General features: G+C 38.5%; 1 protein-coding gene across 24 annotated transcripts in view; it reads right to left on the reverse strand.

Annotated features, from left to right (window-relative positions):
• ANK2 (ankyrin 2) overlaps positions 1 to 20,101 on the reverse strand; it is a 336,396-nt gene that overhangs the window by 95,240 nt on the left and 221,055 nt on the right. For 14 of the 24 annotated variants that reach the window (XM_082759100.1, XM_082759108.1, XM_082759097.1 and 11 more), the window contains 7 exons: positions 16,291 to 16,476; positions 15,786 to 15,809; positions 13,722 to 13,820; positions 12,453 to 12,551; positions 4,792 to 4,890; positions 2,917 to 3,114; positions 114 to 212 (listed from right to left, as the gene is read on the reverse strand). In XM_082759100.1, coding sequence (XP_082615226.1) covers positions 114 to 212; positions 2,917 to 3,114; positions 4,792 to 4,890; positions 12,453 to 12,551; positions 13,722 to 13,820; positions 15,786 to 15,809; positions 16,291 to 16,476 — 804 coding nt within the window. The remainder of the gene's footprint in view (positions 1 to 113; positions 213 to 2,916; positions 3,115 to 4,791; positions 4,891 to 12,452; positions 12,552 to 13,721; positions 13,821 to 15,785; positions 15,810 to 16,290; positions 16,477 to 20,101) is intronic. The other 10 variants (XM_082759101.1, XM_082759095.1, XM_082759090.1 and 7 more) reach the window with 3 other exon arrangements.

Raw genomic sequence — 20,101 nt, forward strand, 5'->3', positions numbered from 1 at the left:
TCGTTTCATTAAAACATAAGTGAAAGTGAGGCATGACAGGAAAGAGAAAAAAAAGGAAGCAAAAAAGGAGAGAGAGAAGGAATGTTTCTTCAGGGTATGAAACATTTTTCTACCTCTGTTATAGCCTGGATTGAAGCCCCATATTTCACCAGGAGTTCCATGACTTTGATGCGATTTTTCTTGCAGGCAATGTGCAGTGGAGTAAAACCATTCTGTGCAAAAGACAGTCATGTTAGTCAAAAACATGCAACTACACTTTCCACACAGCTCCATGCTGGTGCGCTGGGAGCAGAAGGGTTAGAGTACCAGAAGCAAATTTTCTTTAAGCACAAGAGGTTATGAATTACAGACATCTCCCAGTAGTTTGAGGCAGAACAAAGCAGTGCTGCTGCTTTCTTCTCAGGCAATGGAGAGAAACTGAACTTCCACCTCTGAAAACCAAATACAGACATGCCTGTTCTGACTTGCAGGTGCATGTGCGCACGTGTGTATGTATGTATCTGGTTCTGAAGGCTGCACATGTGTGTGTGTACAAATGATTTGCAGTAGCTTCCAAGATTGCCTAACACAGGAAATAAAAAATAAAAGAAACAATAGTGGTAACTTTGAAACCATTCAGTCTTTTGAGATGTACAAAGTGCATTTTATACCTCTCTATAGACAGAACAGAGTATTTCTTCCAGATTCCACCTCATTTTTTGTCTTTATCTTGTAGGCTTGTGCAAGCCTTAAGCACCTATGTGTATTTATTTTGTATTTGCACATCAATCTACAGTATACTGTATTCGTGTTTGTGTATGTGTGCATTTGCAAGGACACCTTAAATTAATTGCCCTACTTCAGCTGTGGTTTCACAAAGTCTCAGTATATTTGTGGCCCTTCTTCCTTTATTCCTGCCCTGCTGAGTCATAAAGCACTGTAAGCAAGGTATCAGCCCTCATACGGGTTAAAACTAAATAGGACAGGGCAGGAACAGGAATGAAAGGGGAGTGGAAAAGGGAACATCTTAAACCAGTATTGCAACCTAGCAATCTTATACTGTGAGACAGTAGGTTTAGTGTTGTGCTTACAAGCAGCAGATATTTGTTTCTTTCGAAATGCTCATTGAGTAAGACTGGGGCTCTTTCAACAAAGCATGGCTTTGTACTGTGTACGAAGCATGTACACATGCTTTGACTTTAAGCTCTTTTTATGTACTGTTACTGCTAATACAGGTTAAGTGTGTGCCTAAAGCTAAGCAAACACATTATTCACTGTATTGTCAACATTTTAGTGAACAGCACAAGTAATGTTTTCAGACAATGTCAAATAATGGCTGTATTTTCTAATGAGAGGGGTCAGTATTGCTAAACACTCAACTAGTAGCAAACAATTTATCAGTGAAATCTTATGTCCTAGGAAGAGACACATGACAGATTATTCTACCGTCAGCTTCTGTTAAGAGAAATGTTAATTACTAGTTGATTTGAAGGTACCTTAAAGCATACACAGATTGGAAAAGCTGAGAACTCATATAGTGCTTGTATCCCTAAATTGTTTTGCAAATAGTAATTATTACATTTTTAAATATAGATGAAAATAAATTATTTGTAAAATTTGTTCCATCACAGTACTTTCTGCCGAATATTACTATTAGCCTTCCCTAGTTTCTTAAGAAGTAATCAAAACCATTAGATATTCTACCTCCTGCACATCATATCTCAATATATTTCATAGGGAGTTTTACTGTTTCAGAAGTCATCATATTTTCCACTTAATTTATTGCCTGAGTTGATTTGACTTTCCTATTTCTATTTAAGCAAGAAGCAGTTTGATGAGCGAAGGCATAAAAAAATATAGTACTAACAGAAACCATGTATTTAATGTATTAAATACTGTAAACAAGCCAGAGGTGACAGGTCCCTGATGGGGGAGGAATCGCAAGAGTATGAGAGAGGGGGAAGGAGAGAAGGAAGGAGCAGCCTGAGCAGTTCTCCTTTCCTTTCAGCATAGATGTTTCTCAGGGAGGGAGGAAGGGAGAGGGAGGTATATTCTGGTCATGGAAGGAAAGAAAGAAGATGTGGGGGCTAGCATACAATGTGTATGTGTGGGCAGCTGAGGAAAGTACAGCTATAGATAATCAGAAGACTGGCAAGAAAAACAAGTCCTGACTGAAAACAGCATTGAAAAAGACCAACCAATTGAAAATGATGCTGGAAAAGACCAAACAAGAAAAACATAAGATGAGGAAGGAATAAAAAGGGGTTATGAGATTTGCAAGTATAGAGAGGTCAAGAAAAATGACAGAGCAGAAGAAATATTGTCTGGGTTTGGATAGATTAGACTCTTGAAAGCTTTTTATGCTCCTGAAGTCAAACATGATGTTTTTCTCTTAGTTAGGAGATGATGATTTGCACAGTGAGTGAAAGGAATCATACCTGTTTTCATGTAAGCATCAGAAGAACTGTTTTTTAAAAAGGAAGGAACATGGCACCTAATACAAGGGAATGTATTAATCTGATAAATACAGAAATATTAGTTTTGTCATATATTTTCTCCATGCCGATTAGCTTACTGATTTAGTTGAAAGTTTTTAAAAATTATTTGTGTATCACAACATAGTATGAAAAACTAGACTATCAATTCAACAAAATACCAATGCATAAGTTACCGTCACCTAGAAATAGCTGTGACTTTAGGAACTCTGTGGCGCGTCCAGACCTGACACTACAGCCACTGGTCATGGGACATGGTGCATAACTAGGCTTAATGATAGGAGACAGAATACTGGTAATGAGTAAGTGTGACAACCCCTTTGTGACTGCAGCTATTCAGGGTTGTTGGAGTTTCTTGACAGTTTTCACTTGGCTTTACTAGTAAGAGCTACTCATCTGCCCTTGGTAGGTTTGCTATGTGACACAGGTGGGACAGGTTTACCAGGGCACGAGCATTGGGATTTGCTCTCTTGTCCAGAAGGAGCTTGGTGACACGATAGTGGCCACAGTGTGCAGCCACATGGAGGGCGGTCAGGTAGTCCAAGGTGACATCGTCCACAGGAGCTTTGTGCTGGAGGAGATGTTTGACACATTCCACGTGGTCCCCCTGGGCCGCCATGTGAAGTGGGGAGAGCCCATTCTGTGGCAAAAGAAAACGGAATGGTAACTTCTAGCACCTCTCTCCTAAATAACAGCACATTCTCAAAGAATGCCACTGGGACTTCGCAGAGTAATCCCATCACCGAAACAGGGCTGCATTTGAGCTACAGATGGAATTAAAAATAAAAACTCTAGTCACCCTTCCCCTTCCAGGAAATGCACTGAAATTTAGAGAAACATTATATAATTAATTAAAATCAGTTGTTAATCAAAGGAAAATAATCTAAGGGTCTTGCCTTATGATTTAATATTTAATAAAACATATTCAACATATTATGTTGAAATCTGTGGGAAGCAGACAATTCAAAGGAAAGAGAACTCTTGCTAATAATATGCATAACATTTTACATGTGATGAGAGATTTAAAAAGCACCGTGTTTAAAGATAGGCTGTAATACAGAGACTCGAACTGGTAACTGAATTGGTGTGGTCAAAGTGACTGTTACCTGGAAGGAGGGAATTATTCCCAGTACAGTTCTCCTCTGCTCAGTCCTCAACACAGGGGAATGTCCAGATGCTGCCACAGCAGCCCAGATGTTTTGCCCTAGCTGGCAACCTCTGCCTTTGAATGGGAGCATGTGGGAGTCCTGCCTGAAGCACGCACAATATATGTGGTAGGGTCTGTTCTACCAAGGTTTTCTACCTCTTACTGAAGGGAAAGGTGCTGACAGATAGGGTTCACCTAAGCACCTTCTCCCACCAAAGGGAGCAGAGAAGGTCTAAGGAATTTTTTTTTGCCTACAATTACCATCACACTGTGGATCCCTCCTGTATAAAGAGATGAGCTGGACTACTTAGTGCTATCAAGGGATACAAAGCTTGAGGACATCCTTACTCAATGTATCTGATATGCATGCAACTCAGTGATAAAACCTCCTGAAGACTATCAAGAGAAAATATTACTGGTCTCCAGTAAGTATAACAATGGCTCAGAATACATTAATTGCCCTTGTTTAGAGCCCTGTTTGAGGGAGTGGGGCTCAATAAAGGATGCAATGGTCTGAAAATGATACTTAAATTGCTTGCTGCAATACTTTATTCCACTGTTTTGCAGCTAATGATACCAGCTACCTTTGTCGGACACTCTGAAATCTACTGATGTGAAGTGCTGCTCATTGAGGTTTGTTATTATACTACAAGGGTCTTTTTCTCACTGTTTTGACCAAAGAGACAGTATTTCTATTAAATGCATTCATCTTAGATGGACTCTTTTCAGAAATCAATAAGAAGACACTGAAATAATTTTCCAAATATGAAATAGACCATAAAAATCACAGGTCCTAATTAGTTTATATGAAGGATAGGAAAATATATACCTAGAATCAGTTCTCTGAAATGTCTGACCCACCTTTTCCATCTTTCTGTCTTATGGCTGTAAGAAGCCACAGAAGTGAAGTGCTTTCAATAGCGCTGTACTTCAGGTGTTCAGTCTGGTATTACAGAGAGGAGTATTGAAGTATATACTGTTTCACATCTTTGGAAAGCACAGTTCCTAATTATGTAAGAAAACCTTATTTCTGGACCATTATACCCATTAATACATTTCCTTTGGGAGAACTGAAATGTTCCTCTCTTCTTCCTCGTCCTTTCAGTGACATTATACATGATTTGGAAAGTTATATAGAGCTGTTACTGTATCTTCTAATACGGCACTCACCTTGGTCCTCGCAAGCAGTGGGGCACCTCGTTCCAGAAGCAGTTCCACAACCTGGTCATGGCCACTTCTTGCAGCACAGTGGAGTGGGGTGAGTCCATCCTTAAAGCAAAATGAGGGAAAGTAAATGAGCACATCCTCCAGTGTCCATTATGGCACTCTGAGAAACACCCTTGCAACAACACAGCCCCACAAATGTGCTAAAAAGCTCACTTATTGACTCCTAACTGAAGCTGGCTCCATTACATGAAGTTTCCTCCCTATTTTTCCTTGTACTAAGATTACAGTTTTAGAGAGGAAGCCCACTGTGTGTTGGAAGTCTTATCAAAGAGGATAATGTGAGCATGCATTGCCTCCTCCTCTCTGTCTCCTCTGCATGGATTTGAGATTGTACTGCCTCTCTGCTTAATGTGTGCTAGGCCAGAGATGCTCTGTTAATCAACTCATCCTCTGGATAGCTTTTGATACAGAGATGAAAGAAGAAATGTCCATGCTAGAAAATTTGTCCTAGAATTTATTTTATTTTTTTCAAACAGGCAGCAGGAGAAAGGCAGTTTTAAAGCAGAAAGAAAAAGAGAAAGAGAAACTAAGGGAACGAAATCTTTTGTTTCTGTCATTGAGAACAAAGAGCTAACAATTCTTTCCTAAAATTACTGTGAGAGCACCAGTTCCACAGTATTTTTCCATTGCAGAACACTATCCTGTACGAAAAGATTTGTTTAGGCTACTCAGTAATGATCACAGCAGAGATCACAAAAGATGCATCAATGAAACATTTACACAGGGAATGCATTCTAGGTACTTCTGCTACAATTTGGATTTCATACAGAAAAAGACAAGAAATATGAAGCAAAAAAAAAGTTTGGAAAAGAACATTAGAGCTGAATGACAGAAAAAAGAAAATTCATAACCCAAGATTTTATCTCATTAGGCCCTAATATTTTTCAAGCATACGCTAAGAAAAGCCATCAATACTCCTTCAACAGACATAGGCTTGTAACTGTTAAATAGCAATAGTTTCAATCACAGAGAAAGCCTTTTCTCTTTGAGACAAGCTGCTTGTCTTAGATGAAGTAGATGCTATTATTCCAGGGTGCCTTCTGAAGAATCCAGTAACAGCGCAATTATGAGTATGCTTGTCTGAGGTAGATTTATTATGTACAGGTCAAAAAGGTAGTGAAAATGCAGTAATGTGGCATTAAGTAGGAGTTAGTGACCCTCCTTCACACACAGGTATACTGTTTGCCTTTGTGGAGTCTGTGGGAATTTTAACATCATGATATTTTCACTTCTACTATTAACAATTTTAAATTAAAAGTAGTTTTAGATTGCAATATCATTTTGATTATGCAAGCACAGCCCTTTAATACTCTACAAATGGTATTTCCACGAAGTACATCCTGTCTCATCCTAAATTTTAAAAGCACAGAGCACCTCCCTGAGATAGCAGCACACAAAGCTCCACATCAGTGAGGAACTGAAATCTGGGGAGAATTTTTCTCCTTGACTTATCTACTGTTTCCAGAGACTTTTCAGAAACATCTGACGGGGTTAGGGGTGCCTTGGTGCTCGCTACCTCAGAGGCAGTTGCTGCATCACTAAATCCCCTGGAAGCTTTGCAATGAAATTCAGCAGATGCAAGATCAAACCCGTGAACAGAATTCAAGGGTGCTCAGCACCTAACAGATCTGGTCAAAATGAAGGAATTGAGTATAACTAACTTACCTGTTTTCTTCTTCTCTGAAACTCCAGAGGACCCTAAATCAAGCCTCTAAATGCAAAACAGGTATATTTTCATCTCACTGCCAGAAGGATTCATGCACAAAATTCCCACTAGCATTACTAAGACGAGAATATGTCTCAAATGCATTTCTATGAAAGGTAATTATTTGGTATTTCTTTACAGTTTCTGGCCTTTTGTGCTCTGCATCTTAATCAAGGTGGGAGGTTCACTTTCCTTATCTACATATTGACTTTGATGTTATTCCATTTAATAGAATAGCAAAAGAAAGGTAGAATTGTGTGAAGTCTTGAAAAGAAACGGAACAAATCCTCAGAGAGAGGGAAAAAGAACAATACAAGCCAAGAAACACCTCAACTCTACAAGAAAGTCTAGGTAAAAGAACTAAATCATTATAAAGCATGTTTTCTCCTTTTTTCTTATCTATAATTGCCTGTAAAAATAGATTTTAAAAATATATCTATCCTATTTATCCTGCCCTATTTTTCATAAATGTGTATCATTTACTATCTGTGCAGTTTCCAGTAGCTGAATTAAGCATATGCTTTGCAGCCTTCCCATGTAATTTTCTTTCTCTTGCTTCTTTCTGCCCTGGGTAAAGCTGTATGCATATTTTTAAAATGTTGTATATTTAATATTCAAATTCTATTTGTGCTTATGTTTTATTCAAAGATGAGGGAAATTGAAAAGAGAGTTATAGTAGAATTAGTACATAATACAATGAGGACAAGCTGACATCAACCAACATCAAGAAACATACTGTACGAAATTAGTCTGCTTTTGTACCATTATCTACTTGCAGTGAACCTCTATGCTCTGGCATCTGCTGCAGGAGTTTGCCTACCTACCTTTTTAATCATTCCATCACTAACTGGTACACCACGTGAGCTGAAGATTGCATGCTGACCAAAGTATCTAATGCCATGTAACAGGACATACACACAACATAGGGTCGAAGAGACACAGATTGAAGCACAGAAAGAGACATGAAATTCAACGCTTCTATGCCCAGTATTTATTCCCTCATCCCAAATAATATCTATAACGGCAAGTTAAATGTTTTCATCTTCCAGGTGGCTTCCTGTACCTGGCATTCAGTTGTTCCTGGATGTGGTACTCTCCTAGCACACTCTTTGCAATGTAACCAAGAAGTGGGGCACAGCTAGAAATGACACTACAATCCGCTCTGTATGTGTGGAAGCCAGGAAATTCCATCATTCCTATTTCCTCTTAAATGGCTGTCAAAATAGAAAATAAACTTTTGCTCTTTTTTTTTTTTCTACCCAAAGATCAATCACTGATCATTTTTTAACCTGCATAATTAATTTTTAATTCCATGCATGACTCCTAACTGCAGAACCCTGGCAAGTAAGTAATTTCATAGTAATCAAAATGCTTTAACTTCAGTTTACCAGAGAGACTGAAATAAAAAGAAGCTTTGCTTACAAGGAAGACTTGGGAAAATGGGAAATTATGCGAGCAGTGTCTTAACAGAAGGACAGTTGTGCACATTCGGTGCTCATTCGAACGAAGACTGATGACAGCATATGAATGTCAAAGGCCATATTATCAAAGAATTCTTCCAAACTGCAGCTGCATATTCTCATTTGTACAGGGGTGAGATGAAATTTTAGTATTCTGTACGTTTGATGTGCAAAAATGTCCAAATTTGCTTGACAAATAAAGGCCTTTACATTAGATCATTTTTATGTTGTTATTAAAGTGCTTGTCTTTAAAAATGAACAAGGCAAGTGTACCTCCTGCTCGAAGCTCTGAGTCTTGATGTAACTGAACATGCTCTAAAGTATTCCTCCAGGAATGCCTCTCAAGGTACAAATTTAGAGAACACAGCAAAAATATACCATGCATCTGCTTGCGTAATAAGATATTAACTTAAATAATTCTACATAATCGTCGCTATCTGTACTGCTTGCTTAGATAATCTGTACAACATCCCTCCCACCTTGCAAACATCACATGAATACATTATCTTTATAGCCTGCATCTGCATTGTGATTAGCTATTTACAATCCGACTTTACTTTAGGAATAGCAAAAACTGCCCATGAAATGTTAGGGCTCTGTGCATTTGTAAGAGCAGGAGAAAATGTCACAGCAGCGTTACTGCAGGAGCAAACGCTGCAAGCACAGCACCGGGCCGAGTGTGAGGCTCCCGGTATGCTGGTTTAATGACACAAGGCCCACGGCCACGTTGTGATCGCAGAGAGCCACGCCTGTTCTGTCAGGATGCGTATTTACAAAAAGGGACACTATTACGAAGAAAATCTCAAAAGGTTCCCAACATGAGTGCTAAGGGGTGTCTGAAGCTCATTCACCACCAAAAAAAAACCAACAGTCCAAGTTCCCCCCTCCCTTTCAGCTTCCTCTTCCTTTCCCCTTGGTACCACACGTCTCTGTGACCACCCTTCTGCTCCCTGCAGGTCCAGCTGGGTCTCCGTCCTTTCCTGAGGCCCTTCTCCAACCCAGATATCACCCCAGACTTTCTGCCCACCATCACCAGGCCTACTCCCCTCTCCAGCTGCCACCCTCCTGGCACACAAGGTATTTGCTTTCTGACACGGTAAGCTTCCCATCCCGAGAGCAGAAGCTTGAGCAACCAAAAATGCTTTCCTTCCCTCAAAGTGAGAACTGGTAATTGCCACATTTCTCTTGATCACATGGCAATGATTTAATCAAAACCTGAAATTTCCACTGTCTTTTAGAGATAACACACTGATGCCACGTTTTTTCGCATTTGCTTCTGAAAACCAGCTCCACTGGTCCACCACAGTAAGCCATGCAGGTCGGAAGCTCAGCTAAATAAAGTATTTTTAAAACATGTCACTGAAGTCCTTTTTTAAGGTGAACTTTTAGAGATTACAGATTAAAATCTTTTCAGATTTTAAATATGAAACGTTTTAGCATCAGAAATTTTAACCGTTGATCAAACAGACCTCCAGATGAAGCTTTTATGTAAATATAAATAGCACAAATGTCAATATAACACAGTAGTAACAAAAAATCCTATCAATACCATTGGGAATAGGGTTTACATTTTTTTCTTTAGATACAATACAACAGAGAAATGAAATCACACTTTTAAGAACTTATTTAGTAGTTATTTGAGAAAAACAGTAAAACTTACCAAAACCACTTAATATTGTTTAAACATACATATACAACAAGTGGATTTACTTGCAATTCTACAACTTTAGAGAGAAATGCCATAAAATTTCAGGAAATACATTATGAAATGCATATGAAACAAAACCAGTTCCTGCAGAAAGTAGGGCTTTTCTCTGACATGCAACATTAACTATGGAACAGTAGGACACATTCATAATTTACTCATTCTGAAGAATGCACTTTTTTTTTTTTTTTTTTTTTGGACAATGCATAGGCTCCTAATACTCCAATGGAATATTTTCAAACGTAAAAAGACTTTGCAGATTAACTATGTAAAGTTAAAGTACTGGGGGCTCAGTTAAGATCTGTTACAATATTTTTTCGCATCTTAATTTATGCATCATCAGATGTCATGTAAGAAGGTTAAAAATAAAATGAATGAAAGCAATGAATACTTCTTTAATTGAACAGCTTATCTCAATATGGTACAGAGACCCTGAATAAAAGCCCAAGCTACCTGGCAATGAAATATCCTAGCACATTTAATTCTACTGTTTTTCAGTGAATCTGACCTACTGGAAAAATAAAAGTGTTCTTTAGGAGAAATGACAAGGCAAGTATGGAAAGGCAAGCATGTTAGTACCAAGGAGGAGGCGGCAGAGGCCTCTCCTTTAAAGTACAAAACACATGTATGCATGGCATGCAACACACAACCTACCTCCTCAGTACCCTACGTACTCACGGCCATAGCAAAGCACAAGGCATGCGGACAAAGCAAAGAGGAAAGAAAAAGACACCAAGACTACATAAACAGCTGGCATGAAGACAAGAGCACGCCACAGAGAGAGACACTGACGGCAAAACCAAAGCTCTGGAATCTCCCCCACTGTAAAGTACACGCAGCCTACCACCACCGCATGTCTTCGAGCAGAGAGAAGGCAGAAGATGGAAGCAAGAAGAAGCTGCTGAACCTGTGCAAACTGGCACGTACGTGCTTTAGGATACCTTTATGGGTTGTCACCAGTAGCTTTGTGCTAGCAGTTTTTGTGCTAATGTAGCAGCTGACAAAGGGCAGGAAGCCGAGACAATGTGAAGACTCTAAAATTAGAGCCTTCCACCTACACCGGGCAAAGTCCTGTTCTTTCAGTTTCATTCAAAACTGCACATCAATCTTTTTGGGTGTGCGGGGAGGGGATACATCTTGACCTCATAAAATCCAAGATGTCCTTTCAATCATCTGGCACAACTTGTCCAAAAAAAGTATCTAAATACTGAACAGCAAAGAGGTGAATTCAATACTGTCATCCCATAGGCTACATGGACCATTTCTATATGACTGCTGTGTTTATGCATATGTGAAATATCCTGACTGCAGTGTATTATTACCATTTCATGCCTCTTTTCCATAGGATTTTAGGCACTTCTTAAGGTGAGTTTGAACAGAGATGATTTACTGCACACCTTCCTAAGATGTATCATCTTCCATCATCATCATTAGTTTTTTTTTTTTTAAATAAGAGCAAGAGAGACATCAGGAATATAAATCATAATCACATACAGAGTTACATGATAATCATGCTTCTCTTCCTAGTTTATGAAGCAACAAATAGTTGATGAAACTAGTAACAAAGTAACTGCTGAGGCTGAATAAACCACAAGGGCAACTGAATGCAATATACCCTACCTTTCTACCTTATTAAACAAAAACTATTTAGGTTCAAACTCTTAAGTGCAGCTCTAAACTCTGTGTTCTGAAAGACTGTATATTACCTGGAGATAATACTTTGCAGATCAGTGCTTAAGAACAAGCAGCTTTCAATAACAAAGTTCTGTGCTCTTCACTTTGCATTAATGACCACATGTTCCTGAGTGGCTCCAAAATCCAATTTTAAATAATTACATACACACCACAAAGTGGTGTGTTTTTTGTTTGTCCTGAATGAATAAAGAGCAAAATATTGGTGTGGCTTTTCAACAAGGCAATTAGGGGGAGGAAATCAGTAATCACCTAATTCTCTGTGGTTTGTCCAGGGAGGAGGTGACACTCTGCTGGCACAGAGTAGGTTACTTTTTTTCCCAACATTGACTCTTCAGTAAGAAGTGATTGCCAGCCTACTAATGTAGCTTTCCTTTTCATGATGACTGGCACAAACATATAGGAGTCAGGGGACAGAAAGGCTTAGCTGGGCTTAGGCCCTCCCATTGCCATGCAGCACATGTGCTCCTGTGCCACATGTAGTGGGATCAAACAGCACACTTAGCTCTTTCCTCAACGAGATCAGAGTTTCATCAGCTTTTTCTTGTATGATGCAGGTAGGTTATAGAGGACACTGAAGGAAAGAGTTTTTCTGCCTCCTTCTGTCATCAATGCCTGCCATTCTTTACTCTGATACCACAGAAAACAGTCTACATAAAACAAATAGTCTGAAAACTAAAGGTAGGATTCTGAATACAAAAAAGGGTAGAAAAATACTTCTTTAGAAATTGTTTTTGGAGTCATCATGTAAATTTGGTCCAAGTTTCACAAACAGTACACTTGTGAAGAGGCAACGTTTAATATTTTTGGAGATGTGTTCAGCTGAACATTTTTTGTTTGGCTTTTTGAGAAATTTGTAACAGCTGCATCTAATGTCTCACTTTAAGAACAGAACACAAGACACAATTACTGAAGCAGAATGCCTAGTTATGAAGCTTGATGTTCCCAGTCTCTGGTTTAAAAAAAAACAACAACCAAAAAATAAAATAAAATAAAATAAATAAATTAAAAAAAAAAAAATTCAGGGAATAGAAACACTCACCCTGGTTTTGGCATCGATCTGCCCTCCGCGATCCAACAAGAGCTTCACCATGTTTGTGTTTCCCCTTTTGGAAGCCACATGCAGTGGGGTGATTCCATTCTACACCATGAAAAGAACAAACAATGAGCATGATGGATTTGAAGGTGTATAATGGCGGTGAATTTGTGTTTGGCTCACAAAATGAGACCATCACATTATAGAGAATAAATGAAAATGTACTTGAGCATCAGAGCTAGGCACACACCATATAAGCTAGAGTTAGTATTCCTTTTTAAGCAAGAATCTTTATTCAGTGTTCGTTTGTTTTATAAACGAAGAAGCACATCTGCAAAAGCAGCGAACATCGCAGTCCCAGAGTCAGACAAATAAACAAACATATACAGGAGTCCCAATGAGTCAATATTCACAAAACACTGATGCATTTAAATCATTGCAACACACAAATTACACAAATGCACGACTCCTGCACAAAGTAATCTCATAAATGTAATGTAAATAGCATAGGTCCTGTTTAAGCTGAAAGTCCTTGCAAATGCTTGGGGTGAGGGCAAGAGGTAACATTAGCAGCTACTCCAGATGGGCAAGAGGAGGAAGTCAGTCTGAAAGGCTGAATCCTAAAGTAATTCAAAATGTGCCTGGCAATGCAAAATCAAACAGAAATCTGTGATCCAGCAGATTTAACAATATACAGATTACCAGAGGTTTTCATGGCACCAGATGACATGCTTCAAACTAAGTAATGCATGAAAACAAATAGACTGTTTTAGGTAGATCTGCAGTTGCTTACCATAAAATATTAGTCATGATTAATTAGTACTTATAATGTTATATTCATATAATGGCACTGTACCTTACATTTGCTATTTCAAAATATGTTTACATGTGAAAATACCAAATGAAAGTGGTATAGTAAATATTGAATCCCTAACAGACAGGAGAAAGACAATAAGCCCGATATATATTTCTGAAGTATGTCTAACTGACAGGAAAGCTAAAATAAATTGACATATCCTGAGAACATCAGCACTGTGACACAATTCAAAGGAGCCTGCTTCTGTCAACTGGGAAAACTAGTTAACAGTAAGCTCCCAAGGATTCTGCATGAAGGTACCTTTTAAAACTACGAGGAAAAAAAAAAAGATGTCTTGAATACTACAGATTTTCAGCATTATTTTGCTTCTCATTTTCTCTTGACTAGGAATTACACAAAGATATGCTCCCACTTTCATAGGCCATTACAACTAAAAAGAGAAAAAAACTCCTCCATACCCTTGCTGTGAAATCAACTGCAGCTCCTCTGTTTAGCAGCAGCGTTGCCACATTGACATTTCCATAGTGCGCAGCTATGTGTAAAGGTGTAAAGCCACTCTACAAAAGGAAACAGTCCTCATTATAGGAATCAATTTATACAATATAATCAACTTAACTAGAACCTGACTTTAACAGTTGCTGGCAAACAAATGTATTACGCTGATTTTATCCAGTTAACCTATAATATAGCAAAGTCTTTCAGGCAGGGTATATGGGTTTTCATGTGGGATATTATCAAAAGTGTTTCTTTCTTTCATTTTCTGAGCCAGCGTTCAAGCCAAAAAGAAATCAGTAGCTTTCGTAACATAAATATATTATTTATTAATTGATATATTATCCATCCTTAAAGAAAATAAAGGGAGCTTCCTTATTAAAATTCATAAACAACAAGGGTCTTTTGGGCTGCATCTGTTTACTGTTTTTGTCTAAAAACAACAAAAGCTCTTGGACTCTGGTTTCACTGAGCTAAGAATTACAGATTATTCAAGATGTAATCCAAGAGCTTGGTCTACATGAGAAACTTTGCTTATTATAAGAAGCATAATTTTGAGAACCATAATTATTTACATTTATATATAATTTAGATCTCAAAAGAGCCAAAGAAACTTTGCCATCTCTCTTTGAGAAAAAACATGATTTACTTATTGCCTCTTGAGCACTAGAAGGTGAAACACAATTCATTTACAAGATACAGAATTACCTGACGACAAAATAAAAAAGATTAATTTTTCAGAAAGTAGGGCACGCAGCAAGCTTTTAGTCTCAGAAGTAATTCAAGTAGAAAGGGCCTCATATTTGACGTTTCCCTAAAGAGCTTTACACTGATTTGATCAGAACTTACAATCTTATTGGTGGTTATGGGAAAGAAAAATACTTCTGGCTTCTGGACTATACTGTATTTTCAACTAGGTTTTCTTTCCTTCAGTGTACCAATCATTATTGTAAACTGCTCACAGAATAAAGACATGTATAAATAAATATGTGTATAAAAATGTGGAATAAAGATAGATGTTGCACTCTGAAATCAACTTTATTCCCCAAAGACGCATCAATTGGATCATTATTTTAACCTAACTCCAGTTACTTCTTTGTCAGCCCACAGGTGATCCTGGTCGAAGTCATCAAATTCATAGCCTTGTTGCCATGGTAAATTACTGGGAAAATGTCTACTGAGGATATCAGCACACAAATACGATCCTGTACTTAGCTACAGAGTGAATTTATGTTGCACTGACAACTAACTTCTCAAGGACATGTATTTACCTTGTGACAAATGCAAGGTACTTTATGTCAATGTAATGGCCAGTGAAGGAGATGGAAACTGCTTCACATTTACCGTAAGTGAAGAAGCAGGCATTCAAAAGAAGAGACTGCGTTCTTGGAAATAATGCTTTTTCCTAAATGTGACAATAATTTTTTCGGGGGGAATCAGAGTTCTAGCCAATCTGACACTTCACTTTTAGTGAAAGTACTTGCGGAGACTTGTCACTTCCACAATCAGTATAAGAACTGTAATATTCTGATTATGTACTATCCCCTAAGGACTTCTGAAAACTTTACTGAAAAGATCATAATAAGAACAATGGTGAAAATAAGCAGATGCTCTGAACAAGTTTTTACCTTGGAGGATTCAATTATATGTTTTACTGTACGAGAAGTAAAATGAATTTTATCATGATTCTGGCTGAGCCAGACATTTTAATATAGTTATGCCAAGTTAGTGCATTTTCATAATTAATTTAATTGAGCTAGAGGAACATCTTCATTCTCTTAGGTCCATTACTCACTTCAAAATTCTTTGAACTGAATGTGAGTTTTCAAAAGTTTACTTCAATATGGTGACACAAATAAAAAGAAATTATAAAACAAAGGATGAATAAAAACAGGTTTGCTGAGTCACAAATTGCTATTCATTAAAAAGTCATAACTTTTAGTGCTAAATATTAAATAAATATTGCCACAGAGCAGATAAAATAATTATAAATAACAGAAAGAATAATTAAAAATTTTTGATCTCGGTACCTCAGTCGTCCTATTCACCATCATCTGATGCAGCATGGTTTGGGAAAAAGAGGAAAGATATTAAAGACTGGCTGCAAAACGGAGAACTAAGTTGCTTTTTGAAATGAGTTATGTTGTTATAATGGGAAAAGCCACTGAAGCATGCATTAATATTAAACATAACCTATGTTCCCACAGGCAACAAACCAGTATCCTATTTAATAGGGAAGCAGTGATTCTGCTTCCATTCTTTCTTCTGGTTTACAAATAATGAGAGAAGGCTGGTTACCACAGAAATGGGAGGTATAAGGAAAAAGCAAAAAAAAAAAAAATGTGTAGCTTGCAATTACTGTGTCACTAAACACTGCTGAAGTAGATACATTACTGGCGATACTGGTTGTGGAACTTGTCTTTCCCCACAGAAGAAATTCCCTTCAACCGTTAGGATGAAGGAAGTAAAAGGTTGCTGCCCACTGGCACTCAGCCACGTGACTGTCCTGTTACCTGCAGGGCAGCGTGGCGTTACCTTGGACTGCACATCAGCGTTGTGGTCGTTCTGCAGTAAGAGTGCTGCTGATTTGGTGTCATCTTTTCTAGCGGCAATGTGCAAGGCTGGTAATCTCACTTTCCCCTTGGTGTCATTTTCCAGCAGGATAGCCACTGCCTGATTGTGTCCTTGTTGCAGTGCAACAGCTAAGGGAGTGAAACCATCCTGCAAGACAAGAAAACAGAACATCCGCAGCATGTCAAAGGACACGGAGCTTCACTGAACTGCACGGCAGCGTTCGCACATGGAAACTTCATAAGCACATCACCAGCTGGTTTCTACCTCTGCACCAAGTGCACTCCAGTGAAGTCACGTTGGAGGCAAAACATTTTAACCCAGATGTGACTCCAAACATGTCAGAAGTACACTTTTTCACTTCAAAGTACATATGTATATATATGTGTGTGTGTGCATGTTTATATATTTTAAGTACAGTACAAGCAAAGAATCATTCCACAGTATCTCTCATATTAACTTGTCATCTTAAAATGGACTGCAAAGCACATTTTTGCAACACTTCCAAAAGGATTAGTGAGCACTGCACAAGGTAGATGTGTAAAATATAAAGGGATCTTGTTTCTGAGTACCTCTGGGAAAAGAAAGCAGATCTTCATATGCATTTGCTTCTCTTTCCCATTCTAAGTCATGCATGGGCTATGACTCAAGAAAGTCAGATCATATTTAGTAATTTATTCTAATTCTAAGCAGCAAAACATCACGTTATTTCTGGAAAAAACAAAGTCAGGAAAATCTATCTATTTTTCCTTTATATTTTTAGCTTTGTTTTAAAATTATTTTCAAAATTTCTTGCTCCATCACACAGGGCCTAGATTACCAATGCTGTGACACGTAGCATGTGCTCACAACTTGCTATCTCAACAGGTACTGCTTGCTCGCATGCCCTTTATTCTGATTTATAAAACTAAATCTAGCTCAAGTCTTGCGTGCTGCCGAAGCACACGTGCTACAACCACATGCTAGACTGGAGGGCAGCTAAACCATGAGGAGCAGAGCAGCCCTCAAACTGAGCCCGGGACCAGAAGGCATGCTGAATAACAGTGAAATGAAAAGGGAAGGGAATAAAACAAGGTTTTCTACATCTAGAGGAGTTAGTTATAGCCAGAAAGTGAGCAAACTGATTAAGACACATTAAGGCACATAAGGCGTAAGAGACAGAATTGATTAGGAATAGGAAAACGGAAAGATGATAAAATAATAAAGGATGACTTAGGCAGGAATGGGAGCCAACATATGCTGAAAGAAACATCTGAGGAATTGCCAAAGTAATTTTTCCCCCTAGTAATTTAATAACATGCACTCCCTTTTGCGTTGAACTGTGGGTAGGTGCGTTGCAACAGCTATGCTATTATAGTTTCTTTCTGTAATAGAGATTAAATTCTGTACAGTGAATTAAAAACTGGTGAACAGCTGATGAAACAGCTGAACTGTAAAGATAATTCTGAGATTGGGGCCACATTAGGTGTTGAAATGGCTTAATGCATTTTCCTTTTGCCTCTGGAAACATGAGAACAAATCCTGGATTAGAGGGCCCTATGAAACTGAGCTCATCCTGATTCTCATTTTGTACCTAAACATATATAAAAGTGCAAGGAAATGAAATAGAGGAAATAAAGTATATCCAAAGGCGGTGCTAGCTTCAAAGCTTCAAAGACAAGATCAACCATTTGATTTTCCCCACATTATCTTTCATCTTTCTCTAAAAGGCCCCAGCCCTTTCTGCATTCTCTCCTATTACACAGCTAACAGGAGCACTGAGTAACCATTTCGTTTCCCCATCTCATGATGGGGAAATGAATTTCCCCATTCTCATCACATGAGAATAATCTTTGGGGCCAAACAGAATGTCTTTCCCATGTGCTGTGGTGGCATCCTCAGTTCAGGCTGCTATCCCACCTTATTTCATGTATCATTTCTTCCTTCTGTTTGTGAAACTAAATTCTGGGCACATATGAATGCAGAGAGTAGTTTAGTCCATCCTTCAGTTATACTCACATCACTAAACCATCACCTGAGCAAGATCTGAAACCAAAACTTGTCTAAGTAAGTGATAAAGGGATAGACAGGCTTTAACCTCCAGGCCACAAAAGTGAGATCTGACCTTTCCTGGTGAGAGAAGACAGATTTGGACTCAGGTTCTGAGTGGGGGTACAGCTGTTTTTTCTCCTCCCCTGCCTCTTTTTTAACAGAATTAGAGCATAGTATGAGTTACAGTAATGACTTGAAGCCTGTGTTCAAGCAGAAGCCACGTTAATTATAACCATATCAGCCTCACGGTACCTGTAAATTAATGAATGAATTTCCAGTGCTCCTGATCACAGTTAGTACAAGTTATTCACTGCAAGACTGCAAGCAGGTGACTCTGCAATGAATCCAGGCTGGGCTCGTGGAGAGCCAAAGATACACTGCGACTCGTTCGCAGAGGGAGTTTCTGCCAAGTTGCCTGACTATCACACAGGATTTCATATTTCAGAAAGCCGCAGGGTAACGTGATCTCCATGTATGCAGGCCACAAGAGGATTATTTTAGGAGCTGTCATCAAATGGTAGAGTATCCATTGAAAGAAGGGATAGTGAAGCAGCTGTTAAGACTAGCAGTTCAGTTTAAAGAAAAGGAAAGCAAGTATACATGCAACATCATTTTCAATTCATCCATTTGTGAAGGTAATCCAGAGTGGGTAAGTTTCTATACAGACTAGGGAAATTAAATAGACATGAGCAAAAGCTCTTTGTCAAGGGAGGAACTTTTCTATTACTATTTCACGTTGCATATCCTATCTACAGAGCAAACACAAAGCCAACAGACTTTGTAGAACTGAGCCTGGTCACTTGCTCTCTTGGCTGAGACCAAAACAAGATTTGGCAGAAGGAGAGCAACAGGAAATCAAGTGAGCACAGTCTTCATTATCTAGAAGTTTTCCCCATTGCCCTGAGATCCTCTCATTTGCAAAAGGAAGTTGTGATTCAGTTTCTCTTGAGATGGAGACTCATCTCTTTTCCACTGATATCTGCTTTGCTTGCTCTGAAGTTACTGCAGGTTTACAGCACCGCAGTGAAATCCAGACCCTAGCAATGAATACCATCCTTTTGCATATTTACACCCACATGGTTTAGTGCTAGAAGTAAACTGTCTGAGGAGAAAACAGCACATTGCCTGGTGAGCTCATTGCTGCAATTCTTGTTAGTCATTTCATTTCCTCAGGAGAACCCCCCTCTACAGACAAGAGCTGGAGATGCATGTTAAAATATTCTATTCACTGATATTTGCCTTCATGTTCCTATGCAAATGGACCACAAAGAGAGCCATGTTGCTCAGGTGATGGCACTTCTAGATGCTTGAGTTTTCATGGGCTTTGTCAGAGATGTTAAGACATTACAGAGACATACATCTATTCAAATGAAATGCTGCATGTACCTCTTCACTTAGCCTATGATCGATCCACTCTTCACTTTACTGCCCTGACAATGCCATTTCACTGAGGCCACCTTATCCTCCTACAATTTCTACAGAGGTTCCCTTGGGATCACTTTCCAAGTCTCATTCATTTTTCAAAAATGTCTCTGAGAACGTGATAGGAGAAATGGGCACAAACTAAAGGTGAAAATCCTGGGCTCACTAAAGTCAGTGGATCTTTTGCTGTCAGATGATTTGGGCTAGATTTCATTGCTTGACTCCTCACCACTTCCAGAAGAGTTTGTCTGTGTGTTTTGAAAAAAAAAGCATTAACAATAATAAATACAATAACAATAATAAATACAACTCAGTGAAATGA

The sequence above is a fragment of the Aythya marila genome (genome assembly GCF_965140915.1).
Source record: "Aythya marila genome assembly, chromosome: 4".
Lineage (NCBI taxonomy): Eukaryota > Metazoa > Chordata > Aves > Anseriformes > Anatidae > Aythya > Aythya marila.